We start from the raw sequence: 23,919 nt of genomic DNA, 5'->3' as shown, positions 1-23,919 counted from the left end.
TTACATGACACGTATACCATGAATATCATATTTGAATGTGTCATTTACTTTCGTCGTCTTTTCAAACCACGTAAAACCAACTTTGGTAAATGTTGAACTAGCAAGACAGCTGCGAGCGTGCTAAGAGCGTAGCATGCAGTCATGTTTTACGTGACACGCATATCCTGATTATCATGTTGAGACCTTTCATTTACATTAGTCGTCCATTAACGTCATGTAATACCAAATTTGGTATATGTTAAACTAGCAAAACGGCCGCGAGCACGCTATGAGCGTAGTATCTCCTGCTATACATGACACGCATTTCATTATTAACATGTTCTGACATATTATTTACCTTCTTCGTCTATTCCGCACGCGATACCAACTTTGGTATTTGAGAAGCTAGCGAAATGGGCGCGAGCGCGTCATGAAAGGTCAAATATACTCCGACATAACGCTGACGTACGCGCACGTTGGGCAGTGACCCTACGCTAGCGAAGCGCAAGCACTGTGTTGTCTGACGCCATGCGCGACCAGCTTCCATCGGCGCGGCCCGCCGGCAACCGCGGCAAAATGCGACATTCAGCATTTCGCGCCGATGACTTTACCTAGACAGCACTGAGTCTGCCTCTCTTTATGACGGAGGGACGCCGCCCACGCTCAAACACGCATGCGTCAAAGCAATGCAGTGCGGTGCACGCCTGCGAGTAAATGGCAGCAGATCGGCGCCTGGCGTGGCATCGCCGCCGTGACGCGATGAAACGAACGCCGGTGCGCACGCGTGCCGGCTCGCGTCGAAGTGTATGGGCGCCTTGCGTGTGGCATGTAGTCATGTTCTAACATGACACGTATCTCATGATTAAGTTGTTAGCACCAGTTACATACCTTTGTCACCCATTCACGTGACGCAGTGCCAAATTTTGCAAATGTGAAGTTAGCGAAACGGCCGCGAGCGCATCATGAGTGTGGCATATAGTCATGCTGTTACATGACACGCATGCCAGGATTTCATGTTAGTGTCCCTCGATTGTATTGGACATGCAGTCATGTCTTATCATACCAAGTTTGCAAAATGTCATTTGAGCGAAACCACCGCAAGTGCAGCAGGTCGATGAAACAAAAATCATGACGTTACCGACATTCCTTTCGTGACAGTCATGTTATGACTAGCGAATTATTCTTGTCATACAGTCATGTTATGCCATACCAAGTTTGGTATCAGTGCGATAAACGAAACGGCCAGGAGAGCTATGTGTCATAGGCAGCTAGCTAAATAGATAGATAATTGATTGATATGTGGGGTTTAAGGTCCCAAAATCACCAAATGATTATGTGAGACGCCGTAGTGGAGGGCTTCGGAAATTTCGACCACCTGGGGTTCTTTAACGTGCACCCAAATCTGAGCACACGGGCCTACAACATTTCCGCCTCCATCGGAAATGCAGCCGCCGCAGCCGGGATTGGATCCCGCGACCTGCGGGTCAGCAGCCGAGTACCTTAGCCACTAGAACACCGCTTAATAGATAGATAGATAGATAGATAGATAGATAGATAGATAGATAGATAGATAGATAGATAGATAGATAGATAGATAGATAGATAGATAGATAGATAGATAGATAGATAGATAGATAGATACGCTCAAGGTCGCCGAAATTCGCTAAAACATTTTTCACGTTTAAAATCCGAGGCTGCGGCTGGACGCTGTGTGACGAAGATTCGGCCAAAGTACGTATTTTGAAGAATCCTTGCGTTGCCCTGAAAACATGGCATTTGCTTCGAATAACGTGTACATACAGGCCGCTCGTAACAAAACATTCCAAAGCAACGATCAGTACAGACAGCACTGTTACCACCATTTATTATGTCGTGCATGCACGTATGCCAGCAACAAAAAAAAAATCTGCACGCTTTTCGAATTTCATTGCGCAAAGTTTGCTCGCGAATTCACCGTCTCCTGATCGTTAAGCTAGCTTGGCAACCTGGCACGCTTGAAATAAAGCTACTTATCATTGTGGAAAGCTGTTTGCAACGTCTACCACTACAACGAGGTGATTCGAATCTGGATCACCCCGTCTTCGACGCCTTCATCTTAGCTAGCGCTGTTGGCGATGGGGTCGAAATCAAATTGCGCAGCGTACACGACGTCGTCGCCGCTTCTGCTACTCGATGAATCATTGCCCGAATCTTGAGCTGACGACGGCGCCGACGACATGGCGATCGTACCCGTACCACTTCGCAACCCATGCGAACCACACGGCAAGCCACACTCGCAACACAGTGAAACACTGACCGCATGCCGATGGTGCCATTTGGTAGCAGACGACGGCACTGCTCCCATCACTTTGTGACGTCACGCACCACACGGCAAAATGGAAGTTGCCGGCCGTGGGTGGAGTGTACAGCTGAAGGTTTCTACGGCCTCTATTGGAGAGAAATAATCATTCAAAGTTCATTTTTCACACTTGTACAAGCATATTTGACCCTCTACCTTCGTTTTTCACCAAAAAGCGCAAATCTTTGGGAGACCATGTCATGATCCCTTCAACTTCATTCAGCTCCAGATGGCTCGTTCATTCTGAACGTTTGAAAGTGAGCATATCTTTCATAGCATGTAGATTTATATGTACCATGAGTACAAAGACTTGGATGTACCAGCCTTAAGTATTCTGGAAGTTGGAACTTTCTTGGATGTTTTCTAGTGTTGCGTTCCCATAGAATGCAGTATGTTATTCGTTTAAGCTTGCTCCTACTATTATATATTAGAAAGATTAGACGCTCCTGATACGTATTGGAGTTTTCGTTCAATTAGTTCTTAAAATTGGTTGTAACTGTACGGGGAATAAATTTTCGCGAGTGAGAGCAAAACAATAAAGATAAGCTATTTATTATGCACTCATATAATTCGAGTTATCCCAAACTCAATGTTATTAGAAGTTTTTCTTTCCAGCGTTCTGTTTTTTTTCTCAATTACTTTTTCAATAAGGGATCGTGGAAAGTAGACGAGGCTCTCTGCATACATTGCTCTCTTGCTAGCTTTACACTTTCTCTGTTTTAGGGTAAATATATTTTTGGTATATTAATTACCGATAGGGACACATACACTGTTGGTGAAGAGAGGGAAATTGTGCAAGTGTGAGGAGAAAGGCAGTGTGCCTTCACCTACCCCTTCTCATTGCGGAAGCTACGGGTGAATTGGGTAAGAGTAAGCGAGGAATTTAGGCATATGTGCGGTGAAAAGGAGGGAGAGGTGAGCGTGGCTTCAGTCGGCCTAACCTTGCGTATACTGCGCGCGGCGCTGGCAGTAGCTGCTAAACGCGTAGTTGATTGATTGATGTGTGGGGTGCAACGTCCCAAAACCAACAAAGGTTAAGAGAGACGCCGTACTGAATGGCTCCGGAAATTTCGGCCATCTGGGGTTTCTTACTGTGCACACAAATCTGAGCATTGTTATGCCGAGAGCGACATTCCAGGGCGGCTTAAAATTACAATGGTGGTGCGGTGAGTCTGCTGCCGTGGACGTAAAAACCCTTTCCGCGCGACTACCCGGAGGGACCTTTGCAACCTGTGCTTCCACCTCCTCCTTTGGGTGGTGCACCAAACAATGGGCCTCGAATCTGGTCTTGTGCCAAGAGCACGCTTTCTACATTCCTGGGCCAGCGACCGCACCTTGGTGCATTGTGTTCGGGGATTGCAAGGAGCTAGCTGAGCCAGTGGTGCCATATTGCTCTTCCCTGTCCCACCGGGTGTGCGTGTCTTTGCACTTTTCTATAAACTCGTTTGGCGAACTAGTCTGCACCGGGTCGGATTGAAGGAGGACAATCCTATTGGAGGAACATGAACTGACTTGTCTTCCGTCGCAGTGAATCCTGGGAAGGCAGTGTATAAAAACGCGAGCGCAGAGACGCTCGGGTGTGCTTCATTTGTTTCATGTTGTTCTACGCTACTCTGAACATGTAAATACTGTACATAAACGTTTTCTTCTCATCTACACCGGCTCCTCGACTCGTCTTCTCCCGGTTCTCGGATGGCTCTAGCCGGGACCACGCTACCTAAGGCCGCCACAGCCACGGACGTGGCGGCATGTTCCAACAACGCCTTCCTAACAGTGGATGGCAGCTCGGTGGGATCAGCCAGCGACAGCTACCCTGGTGTGGTGAGTGCTTGAGGCTTACCTCTCGTAGTGCCAGACCTAGCTAGCACCCTTTGTTGATAGGTTTTGGTGTGGTAACATTGTGGGTTGCCCAAGGATTAAATGATTCGACCACATTGTTTCACTCGAAGGTAAATGAGGCGTAGTGAAATGCTCGTAGGATCAGACCTAGCTAGCGCTCGTTGTTGGTAGGTTTTGGTGTGGTAACTATGTGGGTTGGCCAAGGATTACATGAATAGACCACATTGTTTCACTCGAGGGTAAATAAGGCGTGGTAAAATGCGCGTAGTGCCAGACCAAGCTAGCGCTCTTTGTTTGTAAGTTTTGGCGTGCTAACTTTGTGGGTCGGCCAAGGATTGAATGATTCGACCACATTGCTTCACTCGAGGGTAAACAATGCGTAATGAAATGCTCGTAGGGCCAGACCTAGCTAGCGCTCTTTGTTGGTAGGTTTTGGTGTGGTACCTTTGTGGGTCGGCCAAGGATTAAATGATACGACTTCATTGTTTCAATAGAAGGGTAAACTGCACGCTAATGCCGATGGTCTTAGCTGTGCCATCTAAGCTGTGACAGCATTTTCAGGAAAAATTAATGTACTGCTACGCAATTTTTTTCATGTGATTACGCTTTTCAGATATTGTTTTGTGTGTCTTTCATGCACATTGTGTTACCACTCAGCGAGAGTGTTCAGGAGGATTAGTGAAACCGGAGAGTATCCGTTGGCTTCCTTGATTTTTCACTTCTCTTCCCATGGTAGCTATACTGCAATTGTAATTTTTGTATTCTCTCGAGGTTGTCGTTCTAGCAACAACCGAAATTGAGGTCTGTTTTGTCTTGTCGCCATGAGATACGCACTTTTCCCCGTTTAAGTTAAGTGCCGAAACGAATTATCAGGTTTTTTTGTATAGTTTGGTATTACGTCTGGTTTGGCATTGCGAGGGGTGTGCAGAAGGCGCCTGCAGCGTTAGCTGTGGTTCGACAATAGTCTTGTCGGGTTCGTCGTATCCACAGGAAGCTTGAGTCCGTGCAAGAGGCCTGACTCAGGGGAATGCCTGCGGAGACAATGGTGGTCTGGATGGCTTCGCAACGAGACCCAGGAAAAAACCAGGTGCCCGACTGCATCAATTCAGCTGAGCCACGCGTGGCAGCTCGTCCTCGTGATGCATCGTTTGGTGGCGGGGGTGCTGTTATGCCTGGAGCGATATTCCAGGGCGGCTTAAAATTACAATGGTGGTACGGTGAGTCTGCTGGGCTCGCGGACCTAAAAACCCTTTCCCCCTGACTACCCGGAGGGACCTTCGAAGCCTGTGCTTCCGCCTCCTCCTTTGGGTGGTGCACCGAACAATGGTCCTCGAATCTGGACTTGTGCCAAGAGCACGCTTTCTACATTCCTGGGCCAGTGACCGCGCCTTTGTGCATTGTGTTCGGGGCCTGCAAGGAGCTAGCTGAGCCAGGGGTGCCGTATTTTCGTCCCTGTGCCACCGGGTGTGCGTGTCCTTGCACTTTTCTAGAAACTGGTTTTGCGAACTAGCCTACACAGGGTTGGAGTGGAGGAGGGCAATCCTATTGGAGGGACCTGAACTGACTTGTTTTCCCTCGCAGTGAATCCTGGGAAGGCAGTGTATAAAAACACGAGTGCAGAGACGCTCAGGTGTGCTTCGTTTGTTCCATGCTGTTCTACGCTACTATGAACATGTAAATAATGTACGTAAACGTTTTCTTCTCATCTACGTCGGCTCCTCGACTCGTCATCTCCCGGCACTCGGATGGCTCCAGCCGGGACCACGCTACCCAAGGTCGCCATAGTCACGGACGTGGCGGCATGTCCCGACACCTTCTACCTAACAGCACACAGGCCTACAGCATTTTCGCCTTCACGGAAAATCCAGCTGCCGCAGCCGGGATGCGATCCCGCGACCTGCGGGTCAGCTGCCGAGTACCTTAGCCACTAAACCACAACGGCGGGGCTAAACGCGTAGTAAGCGCAGGTCCGAGATGGTTGTTAGCTTCGTGTGCTCTGTAATTACGCGCGCATAGCTTGCTGTTGAGCAATCGTAAAACGTCGGGATTCACGTTGAATCAAGAAGCAACACGCATGCGTTTGGTCATCTGTGTCAGCATTGTAAGCGCCGTCATTACGAGTGTCGGTGATAATTGAATTTTATCTGTTTGTATTTCGCCTAAGTGCGAACATTGCTTATGAATTGTGTTCGCTCACAATGTAGAAACAAATAAATACAATAATGCGCTGTTCAGATATAGGCTCGCTTCGATAAAGTGATTTTTTATGATAATGTTGTTTTTCCTTCTCTTATTTTGTCGATACGCTATACATCTTCAATCTCAAAATTAAATAGGTGTTATGGTGCACAAATAAAAAATGATTTTTTTGCTCCTCAGAACTACGTGGCTATTAGTAGAATACGTCTCCGATATCTTTCAAACACATTGTCTCTTGTCATGTTCTCGAGATCAACTTGTTGCAATGTACAAGATTATGACGAAGCCAATTCTAATGCTCGAAATACCGTTTTTACTTTGTCAATACAAGAGGACATTACAGAAGCATGTATGAGATTCAGTGGGAATTTCCCCAGAAAAGGCATATTTCTTGTGGCTTATGGTGAGCCATTAAAATTGGACTTACAGCGACGTGCGCATACTTTCTGTTTATTCTGTAACTTATCACACGCTTGTAGTGCTTAAAGGATTTTCATGGTCTTTGAGAAAACAATGGTGAGGTCTCTTGTGACGAAGTTTCTCCACATTCTTGGAAGATCATCACGTTTTTGGTCTACCACCTCCTTGGTATTTGCTTTTATTTTACCTGTGCCATGTATTTTGTCTTATTTGATACATTGTGCCAGTGTACCATCCTAATTCTTATTGTAAAACCGACATTAGGTGTACTACTCCGATTTGTTTTGCAAGACTGTATGGTAGGAAACATGTATGTAAATATCATAATAAATATCTATGCCTTCAGTTGAAAGATGACCTGTGTTGTGGTACACGTTCTTGGTATTTATCCTATACTCGAATAAATATATAATTTACAGGAGGTCTGAAAAAATATTTCTCAATAATTACGAACGATGTGTACCAGAGCAGCTGTTATTTGTGTATAATCAGAAGGTTTGAATGAACTACGTGAGGCTGAGCTCTTATGGTTTCGCGATGCCAAGTAAAACTGCAAATGAAGTTGCTGAAACATGTATATGTCTGAATCCTGCATGTAACGGGTGCACTGATACGGGTACTATTGTCTTCAATATAGTGTGTGTTTTTTTGTGTACACACACATACATACAAAGCACTCTCGCTGTATACACTCACTGAGCCTCCAGTAGACACACACGAGATTCGTACGTTAATTGAAACTATCAATATATATATGACACACGCTGTCACCCGCTGGCCATGCGCACCGTCCACCGTCACAGGAATAATGTCGTGAATTATCGCACCATATACAAGCTTGATAAAGCTGGTAGTGAAGGCTCTGTAGAAGCCCTTATGTTTAGCAAATGACGGCTAATCAGCTGCTCTTAGGGCTTAGCATCTTCTCTGTGGGGAGGGAACACGTCTGGCGGAACAAAAAATAAGGCGGATGTGGCGATATAGCAGGTAAACAAGTGATATTTTTGTGCTCTATAATTTGATGTTAAATTACTTTTCATAGGCCCCTGATTGCTAAGAGCTCGCGCTAAGGCAATCGGCCACTAATCCTCTACGAGTGGGCTTCAAGTCAACGCCAGGTAATCAAATACCGACGGTTGACTATAGATATTCATGTTTGAGTGTATAGTACTGTTAACATTGCCTCAGTTTTACGAGAAAACTTACTCTGCAAACTTTTATTCGGCGTTCATCTGATCTTCTGCAGATGATTTACAACAATTAACATGCGTATACCTGCCCTATCTACAGCGATCCTTTTATGCTTCGCACATAGTCAGGTTATTTAGCATGAACAATGCTTGTGTTCTTCAGTTTTAACAGCAATAAATGATGCATAGTCACGCCGCAGGTATGACCTTTCAGTTCTATTCAATGGTCACAAGAGCCCAACCTATTACACGGCAGAAAATGGAAATAGGCTCGAAAATTGTGTAGATCCCAAGGAAAGAGGGAATCCATGATATGCGAAGCACGAATGAACAAGGTTGATATTTCACTTTGAAAGCATTACAACGTTACGAGTCGGACGTAAATTATGCCACACATGACTTCCACGTCATGATTACCGTGTTTGAATGTGTCAATTACCTCCGTCGTCTATTCACGTCACGTGACATGATGTTTGGTGTATGTGGAGCCAGCAAAACGGCCGCGAACACACTTTGAACGTAGCATGTATTCATGTTTTACATGACACCCATGTCATGATTATCATGTCTGGACGTATTATTTACCTTTGCCGCCTGTTCGAGTCACCTAATACCAAATTTGGTATATAACCTAGTGAAAGGGCCGCAAACGCGCCATGAGCGTAGCGTGCACTCATGTTCATTCACGACAGGAATTTCATCATTATCATGTTCGCACCAGTTCTATACCTTCGTCATCCATTCACGTCACGAAATACCAAATTTGGTATACGTAAAGCTAGTGAAACGACCACGACTGCGCCATAAGCTTGGCGTGTAGTAATGACTTACATGAATTACATGTCATGATTTTCTCTGTAGAGTCCGTCACTTATGTTCGCCATGTCGTCATGTAATACCATACAAGGTTTTTAATATATCATGCGAATGTAACCATGCGAGAACAGCAAGACCATGAAATGTAGATCATGCATTTCATGATATACATGTAATGATTTTCATGTTGTCACTTGCCACTTATGCTCTTCATACAGTCATGTTATGCGATAGCAATTTTGGTGACGACGCCACTATCGAACAGCCAGTAGAGCGAAATGTCATAGACAGACACACAGACAGACAGACAGACAGACAGACAGACAGACAGACAGACAGACAGACAGACAGACAGACAGACTCGTAATCAACGAATTTTGTTAAGGAACTAATGCTTTGCATTTCAAATTCTTCGGACATTGCTTGCGTTAGGTTTTTATACATTATGCTGCGATGTATTACTGCTGTTAATGCGAATGCAGACTTGCAAACTAAAGCGTGGAGGCAAACTTGGTGATCTGGTCACTGATAAATCGAATAATAGCATTCTCAAAAACGAAACTGGTCTGCAGGAATACTGACAGGTGAAAGTTCGGAGAGCTCTTTATTACAAAGCATTGCCCTTGTTTCTTATCGTGAAGACGTGGGTCACCAAGCATACGCTTGCTGCTACTGCATCCTTAAACAGCACAACGTTTTTGTAGGTACCGACGAAAGCACTCAGTTAAATTTAATCCGCATCACTCAACTGCCCGTTGGACACTTCACTCTAGACGTTAACTAGCGAAAAGCACAACTCGCGATTTCGCGCACAGCCGAGAATGCGAGCAAGTGTCAAACACTAAAACACGTAAGGGGGTGTTTCATTGCAAACGAATTTTTAGAGCGTGCCTTTTCCATGCAGTGCAAGGGCTGCACTGAGTAATAGCATGGTGAGAGGGCGAGAGGGCGCTGAAATAATCTTTTTGAAATAATAACAAAACTATGGTTAATGCTTTTCTCACTATACCAACATTGTATTGTTGAGGGAAATGAGTGTCGTTAGTAAAACAAAGTGCTTCGACTTTCAATCAAACGTGGTTTTTCACCGATATTGTGTGTTTCCTCCACACATTGTCGCGCCTCAATTGCGGCTCCCATAACCTCCCATGCTGATGTCACTGGCAATGTCTTCTGAACCACTTTTCGCCGGAACTATCACAACCTATTTGAAGAGACGTTGTCATATCACATACCCTAGGGAAATAAGTTTTCGTGAAGAGTAGCCACTCAAACATTTTCGCGGTAGAGCAAGGAAGGGTCTGACCAACCGCAAGAACTCGCTCCTACTCGTTAGTGAACACATGTAATAGCCTCCTCAAGAGGGCCATAAAGACCCAAGTTTGGCATCAATTTTTTTAGAGAAGAACACAATTGTTTGTCCAATTCTTCTTACCGGCTCTACATCGTTTACCCGTGAAGACGTTTAGTGCACTACCACAGAAATCAGTAATGTCTGTCTAGAAAGTCTTGTATTTCTGCATTGGCTTTGCACAAAGGGCATGTGTTTTAGATATACTGTGATTGTGCTCCATTTATAGGAGCATGGCTGCGTAGCCTATAGTGGTAAAGACACTCGATTTCGGAGCATGAGGGTATATGCGTTCAAATCTTAATAACAAAGAGAAAAATTTTTGTTGTTTTATTTCTGTTGAACACATTATCGGGTCCGGTCAGCCACTCATGGCGCTCAAAGCAGCGCAGTAGCTGCGCCGCAGGATCTTACGGGAGTGTCCACTCTTTACGTAAGCATGTTTCTCCATGTCCCTACTCCTTTCCTTCAGAAGCGACACTTCTTCTTTAGAAGTAGTCACTGACGGGTGGCTGACAATATGGTTGACTGATGTGGACGTGATATGCCTCTGCAAGCTCTCATATGGTGCGGTCAAGGTGCCTAAACAGAATGACTCTATTCGAAAAGCGTTCTTCTCACCAACACTGCGCACAATGAATCGCCAAATGCGTTAGCTGCCTGTCTTTCAATTATGACTGGTGCTCCCTTAGGCGCATGTTGAAGCAGTGAGCAGTTTGCCCTATACGCTCGTTCACATGTTAAAGGAATACAGTAAACAAGGTTAGACGAACATGAAACAAAACTAACCTTGTGCTTAAGATTGCAGGTTCATGTGCTTCCTTGACCTACACCATCTAGTTTTTCCCAAACATGGGGCACAGTCTGACGAGCGATGGCAGACGACGCCTGGTGCTGTCTTGCACCTTCGCACGAAGAAAATAAAAGAGATCGACACTGAGCTCGCACGTGCTCGAGTAGCTTCTAATAAAGAAAAAGGCCTGCCTGGCCCTTGCTGTTCTAAATTGTGTGTGGACGTCATTCTTATGTTACCCCGGAACCCAATATATCCGACGGCCACAACGACACGCCGAAGAAGCAGGGTGTAATTATGCTTCAAGGAAATTAGAAGCTCTTGCAGTGAAATTAGCCATAGGAGAACTGCGACCATAGCTTATAGGCCGGAAGTTTCAAGTTGTCAGTGACCAGTATGCATTGTGTTAGGTCATGTGCTACAAGTAAGCAAACCAACGTCTTCTTCATTACTCATTATTTTGCAAGAATTTGACTTAGATGTCATCCATAAATTACGAATCCCTCACAGCGCACCACACTGTCTTTCCAGGAATCATTTCATTGCTGATCATGCAGAACCGATCTTGGAGTATCATATCCATCCGTGCGATTCGATGGCAACATTGGTAAGGAAGAGCGTCTGAATGTATTTCGCGATAAAGTCCTGGATATGCTTAGGGCTGCGCAGGGCCCAAAGAAGCAACATAAACGGGTGCTAAAGAAGCTTATCACACACAAAGACATGTTGTACGAAAGAGACCAAGGCCCAGTCAGCTGTCAAATTTTCCTCTGCCTTCGTACACAGTGACAAGCTGAGGGACTCCATCAAATGCATGTAGGGTGACACGGGCGCCACATGAGCATCAGGCGAGTATTGGATGCTCTTGGGTCAAAGTATCACTGGCCGAAGCTTATGCAGATTTTAGACGGAACGTGTGGTACTATGACCTTTGTCAGAGGATGAAGATGCCGACATCAGCACTTCAAGGTCTATTACAGCCACCAGAAGTCCGCAGCCTATTTCACACAGATGGTATGAACATAATCGGACCATTCAAGGCTTCAAAAGCTTACAAGTACTATATATTCACCATAGATTATTTCACAAAGTTTGTGTAGACAAAACAACATTCGAACACAGAGGCTGCAACCGTTCAGAAGTTTGTTGAACAACGGATCATCTTGAAGCACGCATTCCCAGCCACGATTATCACAGACCATGGTACTCAAACGATGGCACGCTCCACTTCAAGCATGGGGGCATCAGAGATGATGCCTCTACCACATATCACCCCGCAGCAAACGGCTTGTGCGAAAGAGCCAACAATACAGTCGAACAGGTGATTGGCATGACTACCACCGGGGACAAAAGTGGGCCGATGTCTTCCCCTATGTTGTATTCTGTTACTGCACCAGATATCATGACACGGTTCGCCAAACTCCCTTTTTCCTGGTCTATACGGTAGGGATCCTTTGCTGCCATTATAGGTGTCGTATACTACCGCCGAGAGATTGAGGAGCTCGAAAAAGGACCAAGATATTTCATGTTGGTGCGTCAACAGCTACAAAAAGCCAAGGAGCTCGTAGCCACGCACACCTGAGTGGCTCGAGAAAAACATAAGAATTTCGACAAGGACTACAAGGACGTTGTGTTTGAAAGAGAGGAGTTGGTGCTCCTGAAGTTTCCACCATTCGTCGAGAAATTGACTACACCTTAAACTGGTCCTCATAAGATAGTGAGTTTCCGGAGCCCTCCACTACGGCACCTCTCTTAATCATATGGTGGTTTTGGGACGTTAAACCTCACATATCAATCGCAAGATAGTGAGCGAGCTTTCATCCCTGAACTCGAGATCGAACCCGCAGACAACATGGGAAGTAATTTTTTGCACGTAAAAAAATAGGATTTTATTTCAGCCCCATTGCTTACATGTAGCAACCTAACGCTTCGCACTGAAGCATACATGGGTGCTGCGACATGTGAATAATCGTTAGTGGTTGTATGCAATTTGGTGGGCATGACATTAGAAAACAATGTTTGTTTGACTTCTGTAAATAGTTACAGATAGAAGTGTTTCAGGTATTGTAGTTATGTATGGTTCTATTCTGTTTTAGTGGTATGATATGTATCAAGCCGGGACGACCAGTTTCAAAATACGGGCATGGGACGAGTGGTAGCAGACGACGCTCGATGCGTGCCAAGGTTATCCTTGGCCGTAAAAACAACGTTCAGCTCATACCTATATATATGAGCGATATTTTCGATTCGGTGTGACAGCACATGTATGCGCACGGTATCACCGCTACTCTGCCCCGTTCACGCTCCATGCAGCTGCAGTGATGTTGGCTGGCCATAGTATGACTTATAAGGCGCCTGAAACTGATCCGCAAAATAGACTCGGGGAATACGACGTGTTTACGCTTTAGTGAATGCTCTCTGAAGCTTTCCTGTGCCAAGTGATTCTTTATGTACCAAAACATCCTGTTCCTGTACCAAAACATCCTTTACGAACGTATCTGTTTGCAGAACTGTCCTGTACCGAAAAATAGTTCACAAAACGAAATACCATTGTGGCGACACCTGCAAATCGAGCAGCAAAATACGACCTATTTCGCTAAAAATATTTCATTCAGTACGGGTGCAGTCATTGATCCGATACAAGCGCCCGATTCTTGAATACAGACCTCAACATTGAGATAAAGTAAGGCATGATTCAAGTAAAAGCTGAGCAACTCTACGAAGCACCCCTTGGTATAATACCATAGTCATTTATAAAAAACGAATTTAATTGTGGTCATTTAAAATGCATACAGTCTCTAACGCGCTTGATATGTGGGATAAACGTCCCAAAACCACCGTATGATTATGAGAGACGCTATAGTGGAGGGCTCCGGAAATTTCGACCACCTGTGGTTCTTTAACGTGCACCAAAGTCTGAGCACACGGGCCTACAACGTTTCCGCCTCCATCGAAAATTCAGTCGCCGCAGCCGGGATTCGATACCGCGACCTGCGGGTCAACAGCCGAGTACCTTAGCCACTAGACCACCGCGGCGGGGCTCTCTAACGTGCTTCATCAAAAGATTATACGAGAAGAAGAAAAACAGGTCTTGTATGTTAGAGGTTATGCCGAAGTAATTGGTACATTAAGTGTTAGATAAGAAATCGGTTATCCCGTCCAAGTACGTACGCAAAACGAATCAGGGATCTTCGAAAATTCAACGTGGTTTTGGAGGTAATTGGAGACGCTCTTTTGCCAAGCCCCTCATTCCGAAACAATCAAACAAAAGGATTCTACGTGTACGTTACGCAGGGTTGGGGCTAAAATGATGGGATAAAAGGTGTTCAAAATAAAGATGGCTGACACTACAGCCTAGCATGCAACTGTGTATCATTAAAAATAGGCAAAACTGTCACTGCGCAAGCACTGGTACACGATGGAGTGCCGTATGAATTAAAGCTTTCACGTCTAGTCATCAGCGCACTTCGCCCACGACACGACAAAGTAATACAGAAGAAAAGCACCGCAATATCAACACTACAATTCCGCCTTCAAGGACTCCGGAAGCCACCATCAGGTGAATATATGGCGCTTTACTTGATTGATTGATTTGTGGGGTTTAACGTCCCAAAACCACCATATGATGTTGAGAAACGCCGTAGTGGAGAACTCCGGAAATTTCGACCACCTGGGGTTCTTTAACGTGCACCCAAATCTGAGCACGCGGGCCTACAACATTTCCGCCTCCATCGGAAATGCAGCCGCCGCAGCCGGGAATCGAACCCGCGACCTGCGGGTCAGCAGCCGAGTACCTTAGCCACTGGACCACCGCGGCGGGGCGGCGCTTTACTTGAAATCGCTGCGCTTTAAAGAATATCCGACGCCAACTACAAAGTTTGAGGCACCATTCAAGCTAAGTGATACGACGGTGGTAATAAAGAATCCATATAATGTGTCAGGATAGAAAAGAGCGTGGCTTCAGAACGAGATTCAAGAGATGTTGGATGCGCGCATCATCTGTCCGTCCACGTATACGTTCGCATCGTCCATCACCATTGCAACTGCGGAAGATGGAAGTCTTCGACTCTGCACGGGCTACAGACAGATTATTAAGCAGACTGAGCTTTTTCCGTTCCCTATGCCACATATAGACCCTATCATAGATAAAGCAGGTGCTGCAGAGGTTTTTCGCGCATTGACGTATGTAAAAGACTTTGGCGAATTTTGCTTTCTGAAAAATGCAAGAAATATTCCGTCTACATAGTGCAAAATAACAAAAACGTTGACCAAGCTGACATACACAAAACTTAAAAAGACGTTTCGGCTCCCCACACGGGAGCCTTGTTCACAGTGACCGCAAATGGCGTAGTGCGCTCTTCTTATCTTAGATAAGGCTCCCGCAACAAGGGAGCCCCGCCGCGGTGGTCTAGTGGCTAAGGTACTCGGCTGCTGACCCGCAGGTCGCGGGTTCAAATCCCGGCTGCGGCGGCTGCATTTCCGATGGAGGCGGAAATGTCGTAGGCCCGTGTGCTCAGATTTGGGTGCACGTTAAAGAACCCCAGAAGTCAAAATTTCCGGAGCCCTCCACTAAGGCGTCTCTCATAATCATATGGTGGTTTTGGGACGTTAAACGCCACAAATCAATCAATCAATCCCGCAACAAGGGAGAGCAATCAATCCGTCTGGATAGTGTATTTATAGCACTTTGTGACGCTGAGCTCAAAATTAATGACAAGAATGAGTTTTTAAAGGAAACTTGTGTTTCTTGGAAGAGTACTTGACTGTCAAACTAAGACAACAAAACAGGAATCAGTCGAACGAATCGCAAAAAATGCACAAGCCGTATGAATTACACTTTTTATGGGTATTTATGGGTTTAGCAGGGCATCTCCGGTCATTCATTAGAGAGTATGCGACCAAAACGAAATGTTCCACAGGAATGATTAAGGATGTACCAGTAATTGAGCATTCCTAATGCTTGCCGCCGAAATTCAGTGAAAAGCAGAGTGTGAATTCAATTATCACAGCCTTTTGCCATTATTTCGTCTGATCCGGTCCTGACTCTTCCTGATTTCATGTTTCCCTTTGAACTGAACACCGATGCTTCTTATTATGGCAAAGGCGCAGTGTTTTACCCGGGAGATACCGACTCTCCACGGAGCTGGTAACAGAGGATTATCGTGTACTATTTGTACACCTTTTCGAAAACGCAACGGAACTACACGACTACAGAGAAATTAACCTTCGCAGTCCTAATTACCGTACGTCATTTTAGACCTTACGTGGACGGTAGGAGCTTCACCCACTTTACTGATCACCCAGCCTTAACGCCTACCCTTAAGCTCGCCGAACCACGAAGAAAAATTGCTAGCTGGGTGAGTGAACTCCAGCAGTTTACTTTAGTGGTCCACCACAGGCCTGGGGAACACCTCAAGGTTGCAGATGCGCTTTCAAGACTTGAGGTGATTCCTCACCAGGAAAACGTCAGCGCACCTTTGTTGTGGGAGGCAACTGAAGAAATCAAGTTCCAAAACGGAAAGTTCACAGTTCCCGAAACAATGGTGCCTCACATTTTCGAGCTCTATCACGACTCCCCACACTCAGGTGGACACGGCTACTTTTGGAGGCCATAAAACAAGATTCGCCTGCGTTTTCAGTGGAAACACATGAAAAAGGACGTTCAACGGAATGCTCTGTCTTGTCATCAATGTCAAGTTCATAAAGCCATACCTTCAAAGAACGGAAGAGTTCATTTTGCCTCGACAATCTGACGTACCATTTGAAGTCATTCATCTGGATTTCGCAGAGCTCAAGAAGAAGGCTGCAAAAGTGAGAAAAACACAGTCTTTCCTAGGGGCAATATACTCGTGCACAAGAATAAAGGCTGCAGGGCTGGGAAGGGAAGACGCAAATAGTTCGATCGCTCTTTAAACAGAGAGATGTTCAAAAATACGAAAGTAGTACTATCACCAGTGTTTCTAAGTCAGCGATTGTAAGATTGGGCGAAGGAACGAGGAGATCTATTGCTATGCTGCGCTCCATGCCATCCTGCGGGAAATAGCATGGCTGAAAGAATCATTCGGGATTTGAGGAAGTTCATTTCAATGCACCCAGGTTTTCACAGCGGATGGAAGTGCTGCTTGGAGGCAGCTGTGGTTCATCACAGTCAGCGGCACATTGCGGGCATCGGATGTAGCCCATACATTGCAGCTTTTGGAAAGGCACCTGTGCTTCTTGCTGATCAAGAACTTTGCATTGCGGACCGCCTGCAATTGTGCGAAAAGCGGAAAACTTGGGAAGCCTGCCAGCGATACAGGGAAAATATGAAGAGAAGCTTTCATTATGCACCGCCACAACAAGCAGATAACTCAGATAGAAATGAACGATCTGGTGCTCGTCATAAAAGGCCTTCCCGGCACGAAGCAGGTCTACACGGGACCATATCGCGTGGTTCAGATTGCAGTGCAACATAGCGTTCTCAAAAGGGTTTGTTACACCAACGATGCTCGTGTGCTGGAGTTTGCGACCATTGGAAACGTCTTCACGTATCACCCCAAAAGGGATGAGTCTTCAGGGAAAGGGAGTGTACGTGGAGGTTAGGCGGGGTGGGGAAATGACGAAGAGGAAGAAAATTTTAAAAATAAAGAAGATGGCTGACACCCCAGCCTAGTGCAGCTGTGTATCATTACAACGGTAAACCCCTGGCTTGTGCATCTTGTCCGCAAAAATTAGATTCAATGTCGATCGGTTCTCTTATTTGAGGGAGGTGGCAAAACCTGCCAAATTCCACCAATTACACATTTCAAGAATGCGTGATTTTGCTCTTGTTGCATTATCAGGCATAGTCTTATACCTCCCTGAAGTTCTTGCCGAACAACTGTTAACGCGCTTTCTGCAAATATGGACTTTTCCTGAACCACAAAATGATCTTCCTTGTATGACTCGAGGAGACGTGCACCTTTCTTTGCCAAAGCAGAAGACAGCGGTACCGAGGAGGTTCCTGCCCTCTCTAGCGAACCTTCCTGACAACAGCATGAACACCCTCCGAAACAAAACTATCGTTGTCCGTATCTCCTACATACCACGCTACATTCTGCGTCATACACGAAATGCCGTCTTGGAATGTGCCCTGCTGTTTCAAGTTCGCTTATTGTTCCGTAGCCTTAAGCAATTGCAACATTGTCGCTACTGCTTTCCTGTCTTGTATGGCGTCTCTATGTAATAGATTTTGTCTTGAGGTTATTGACAGACTGATTATAAAAGACAACTGCGAAAAACAATAAGCATATTACGGAGCAGTCGAACGGCGTGATGCACACATAAACCGACTTGCACTGGCTGCGTCAAATAAGCCCGTTTTTTCGTTTATTAGTACTAATTAAGCAAATGAGCAATCAAATATATGAAAAATCTATAAATTAATAAATTGTTTGGCACAATTGGCTTGTACAGCTGGTATTCAGTATTTTGCAAAGAGAAAACATCAGTGTCAGTGTGATGCTACTCTGCGCTCCCTCGAACATTAGCTTAAAATTATCTCTCACTTGAAGCGCTGTTTGAAGCTAGTCTTGCCATGGATTCTACGTTCAGTTTCAGTTTATTTACTTACCATGTGAAACATACATGCTTATATAAGTATACAGAAAGAGGTCCCAGAGCACTTGTCTGAAGCAGGACCTCCTGTCATATTCCATTCCTTTTCAACGTGTCATCGCCTTTTCAGGCAGGATCAGAGAAGGTTGCTCTCAGAGAACCGCTAAGTTTTCATACTGTGCGTACTCGGTATTGCTTAAGTTAGCATGCAGTTCATCCAACAGAATGAACACATGGCTACGCTTACGGGTATACACGTAGTGTATTAGTTTAGTTGCAGTGCACATGCTGAAAACAAGTTTAGTCCATCTTATGTTGCTCTTCTTGTCCCATTTGAATGCGTCCGCCCTTTTCGCATTGCTGATTATTCAAAATTGACTGTTCTTTCTTCTGATTGAACACAAATCATTTGTTAGATGTATATGTTATATCAGAAAAAATCTCCACCTCACCCTCAATGGGGAAGTTAGCGAAGCCATAGATCTGGCGGAGTGAATATTCTATGGGTCATTTAAATATATTGTGTATTATTATTGTTGGCTACCCTAAGTTTTAAAAAATCCATAAACACAAAGGTGGCCTTCGGAAGAAATCCTAAATATATATATATATATATATATATATATATATATATATATATATATATATATATATATATATAGTCGAAAAAAGGAAGACGACAAACGTACGAAACGAAGTTTTTACTAACGTTTCGGCAGGTGGGCCTGCCTTCGTCGGAGTAAATGATGAGAGGCCGCGCAGGGCCTATTTGGGCGGCTGGCTCCAGTATCACGAGCATGCGTAATTTTTCGATTTTCATGCTAAGTTGCAGATCAAGAATACAAGTGAATCGATAGATGTGATTGTATGAAATACACGTGACATTTCACAATAGTCATATGGCATATCTTACATACATGGTAAATTGTGTGCATCGAAGCAGGTTTATAAGACAGCACTAAAAAATAAAAAATAAAATAAAATTGGATGAATAGAAACACGCGCTGCGCAGATTCATACAGGGTACCAAAGGACACATAAATCTTGCATGAGAACACAAATCTCTAAGGATAATCTATGAAATGAGCAAAATAAGAAATGAATAAACAGAAAATTGAAAAGGCAAAGTTGATAAAAAATATATAATAACTCAATGCAAGAGTTTACAAAGGTATGCATGACATAGACAGGAGACAATGTGTACGCAATAATACGAAAATAGCTGAACAAGCACGGCAGACATCCACCAGTCATTGTTAAGTGTATTAACGAACTAAGGCAACATGCTAGTAAGTGTTCCCGGGCTTTCGTTCATTCCGTTTGAGAGAGTTTGGAATTTATGAATAAGGAATGACTCTCTAATTTCGCGATCATGGTGTGTCTTGAAACCAGATTCAATTATTGTGGCTTGGATGTTACTGAAGGAATGACCTGTGTCGGTGACATGTCTTGAAATTGGTAAGTGAGGAAGGGCATGTACATGAGCTCTATGATTGTTGAATCGGTACCTAAAAGCAGTTTCAGTCTGACCGAGATACTGTAGATGACAAATTGAGCACTCCAGCAGATAAATGGCGTTCTGTGTGTCACAATCGAAATTGCCTCTGATATTTATTTTGAAATCAGTCGCTGTGCTGGTGACACAGGTTGTCGTAGTCATGTGAGCGCACACTTTGCAGCGAGGTTTTTTACAAGGATGGCAACCAACCAGTTGAGTGTTGTCATCACATTTGGTTTTAGACGAAGTTAACAAATCGCGTAGATTTTTGCCTCGTCTGTATACAACTCGTGGTGGTTGTGGAAAGGCTCTTGTAAGGCGTTCACTCTGCTGAAGGATGTTGTGGTGTTTTCGGAGAATACTTGTGACATTAGGCGCCGATGCATTGTGTGTTAAAACTAGGTTTACTTCTGAATGACTATTAAGATTTTTCTTGGTTTTGCAGAGCGCTGTGCGTTCTAATGCGTCGGCCCGCCTCACCGCATCATCGATTAACATAGCTGGATATTTCTGTTTAAGTAGAGCACTGCGTAGTTCTGTACAGTTGGCGTTAAAGTCGGACTGTTCGGAGCAAATTCGTTTAAAGCGTAACGCCTGGCTATATGGTATGCTCAATTTGCAATCCCTCTTGTGGCTACTTTCAAAATGTAAGTACCGGTGCCTGTCAGTGGGCTTGCGGTACAATTTTGTGGTCAATTGCGTACCATGGATACATACTGTAACATCGAGGAAGTCAATGGTGCTTGGTGAGTATGAGTGTGAAAAGGATATGGAGGGATGAACATTGTTAAAAGCGGAAATAAAAGACAAAAGTGTCGCTTCTCCGTGTGGCCAAATTATGAAAATGTCGTCAATGAATCTCTTGTAGTAAAAGGGCTTCAACGAACGACTCGACAGGAAGTTGTTCTCGAGGATTCCCATGAAAATATTTGCGTAATTGGGCCCTATTTTTGTACCCATAGACGTACCGCTGACTTGGACATAATGCACTCCATTAAACTCAAAGTTATTGTATTGTAAAATCATTTGCAACAGTATAGCCAAAGTGGAGCTATCAATTGGCTTATCAAGAGTGGAGTGATCATAAGCCTCAGTCACGGCGCGTATCCCATCCAGGTGAGGTATGTTCGTGTAAAGAGATGCAACATCAAGAGTAACAAGAAGAGCGTTGATAGGTACAGTAAGGTTGTTGATGTCTGACAGAAAGTGGGTCGTATCACGTAAAAATGACTGGAACGTGGGAGGTATCTGGCTGATCAGGCTATCAACGTAACGCGATAAGCTTTCTGTTACGGTGCCTATGCCGGAAACAATTGGGCGACCAGGGTTATTTTGTTTATGAATTTTTGGTAACAGGTAGAATCTACCCGCGACTGGATCAAGAGGAATCAGGGAAGTTGCCTTATCACTTATTTTTTTATCCTTTTATCCTTAAGTGATAAGGCAACTTCCCTGATTCCTCTTGATCCAGTCGCGGGTATTCAACAATCATAGAGCTCATGTACATGCCCTTCCTCACTTACCAATTTCAAGACATGTCACCGACACAGGTCATTCCTTCAGTAACATCCAAGCCACAATAATTGAATCTGGTTTCAAGACACACCATGATCGCGAAATTAGAGAGTCATTCCTTATTCATAAATTCCAAACTCTCTCAAACGGAATGAACGAAAGCCCGGGAACACTTACTAGCATGTTGCCTTAGTTCGTTAATACACTTAACAATGACTGGTGGATGTCTGCCGTGCTTGTTCAGCTATTTTCGTATTATTGCGTACACATTGTCTCCTGTCTATGTCATGCATACCTTTGTAAACTCTTGCATTGAGTTATTATATATTTTTTATCAACTTTGCCTTTTCAATTTTCTGTTTATTCATTTCTTATTTTGCTCATTTCATAGATTATCCTTAGAGATTTGTGTTCTCATGCAAGATTTATGTGTCCTTTGGTACCCTGTATGAATCTGCGCAGCGCGTGTTTCTATTCATCCAATTTTATTTTATTTTTTATTTTTTAGTGCTGTCTTATAAACCTGCTTCGATGCACACAATTTACCATGTATGTAAGATATGCCATATGACTATTGTGAAATGTCACGTGTATTTCATACAATCACATCTATCGATTCACTTGTATTCTTGATCTGCAACTTAGCATGAAAATCGAAAAATTACGCATGCTCGTGATACTGGAGCCAGCCGCCCAAATAGGCCCTGCGCGGCCTCTCATCATTTACTCCGACGAAGGCAGGCCCACCTGCCGAAACGTTAGTAAAAACTTCGTTTCGTACGTTTGTCGTCTTCCTTTTTTCGACTGCATTTCCTACCGGATCCATTGGATTTATTTCTCGCCTATATATATATATATATATATATATATACATACATACAAAGTTCTACTGTTTAAAAAGTGCAAAATAGCATCCATGACTTTCGTTTACGACGTAACATTGTCTTTGACATAGATCATTGACGTCAATCTGCCATGGTTTGCCAAATGTTGCACCACTATGTTCATATTTATCCCGTGTCCGCTTCCGTTTTTCAATGCAAAGACGAAGTATTATACTTGAGTAAAAGATTCCCTCGATTCGCTGCCAATTTTTCAATGCCCATTTCGTCAACTGATTAAATGGGCCGTACAGTTTAAGGTTTCCTTTTAATAGAAATCATTGCATTCATATTTTACTATTGGTTCCTGTCTTTTCACGTGCAAGTAAATTCATGTCTGCCACACTTGTCGTTTTAGCGACAATAGGTTGACCCCGACAGCTTGCATCTGCGCCATCGAAGCGTTGTTATAGGAAGCGAAAACGTTATGCCCGGTCTGCATTCGCCTTATCCGCTGAGAAGCAACTAGGCGAGGAAAAACGTACCTTCTTGCGCAGTTTGTCGAATGCGCTGTTAAGGTTGAACATGCGGCGTCGCTCTCGGATGTTGGCCGCCCTGCGCTGAGCCACGGTGGCCACCCGGCGCCGTGGCTTGCTCTTCCCGCTGCCGCCATGTGGCGGGCACGCGAAGCCGTTCTGCTGGGCGGCCCCCGCGGGCGACCTCTTGCCCTGCACGGTCATGGCAGGGAAGCGAGAACCCGACGAAGGGGCCGACACAGCCGCGCCTGCACCAGCCGAATGGTGTCCACCGATACCGAAGTGGCCGAACTCGAAGGCTGAGTGGTACGCGCCTGCGGGGGCGCCCAGGCCTTCCCAGGCCAGGGGTGAGAAGGCGTCTGGCGGTGGACCACTGCTGCCGGCTTCAAATGGGTAAGGACCCAGTGGGCCCCCAAAGCCGTGCGCGGCTGCCGCACCTGCAGCGCGCAGCTCAGAGAGGCGGAAGTCGTGGTATGAGGCGAATTCCACGTGACTCGACAAGTCGAGGAATGCCGCGGCAGCTGCTGCAGCGGCCGCCGCGGCAGTAGTTGACGCTCCACCGCCACCGTCAGGTGCGACGAACGCTGCCGGTGCGGGGTGAAGTCGAGCGGACGCCATTATAGGGCAGCACACTGAGTTGCCACGCCAGCTCGCCCGCACCTTTGCGCGCCTCTCCCTTTTCGCGAGCCTGGTGAAACACAGCTAAGACAAAACAGCAAGCTATAGCCGCCTGCTGCAAGGTACACCAGCGTCAATTTGTGCACGGCTACTTTCACACGTTGACTTTTCCTCGGAAGGCACCGTGCCACGTCCGCGAAGAGCGAAGGGAGCGCTGACGCTGCCAGTGCAATATCACGGCGTGCGCCAGCCGCTCCGATGTTTTTCACGCTCCGGCTGGCACGACGCGGTGCAACGACGCGCACTCGATGTCGTACGCGGCGGCGGCGGCCTCCAACGGTGGGCGGGGCCAGGGGCGAATCCTCCCCGCAATCTCGTTTTCCCTCGCCGTTTAGCCGTCCACTCAAAGGGACGACAGATTTCCCTCGAGC

At 45.3% G+C, this 23,919-nt stretch overlaps 1 protein-coding gene across 1 annotated transcript in view; it reads right to left on the bottom strand.

The window, feature by feature from the left end:
* Positions 1-23,609, bottom strand: part of LOC119178770 (uncharacterized) — a 57,116-nt gene extending 33,507 nt beyond the window's left edge. Inside the window, exon 1 of the mRNA XM_037430015.2 lies at positions 22,880-23,609. Coding sequence (XP_037285912.1) covers positions 22,880-23,488 — 609 coding nt within the window. The 5' untranslated portion in view covers positions 23,489-23,609. The remainder of the gene's footprint in view (positions 1-22,879) is intronic.
* Positions 23,610-23,919: the final 310 nt, after the last annotated feature.

Source organism: Rhipicephalus microplus, chromosome 1, assembly GCF_043290135.1.
Source record: "Rhipicephalus microplus isolate Deutch F79 chromosome 1, USDA_Rmic, whole genome shotgun sequence".
Taxonomy (NCBI): domain Eukaryota; kingdom Metazoa; phylum Arthropoda; class Arachnida; order Ixodida; family Ixodidae; genus Rhipicephalus; species Rhipicephalus microplus.
Note: the sequence above shows the minus strand (reverse complement) of the source record. Positions and strands in the feature narration are given on the sequence as shown.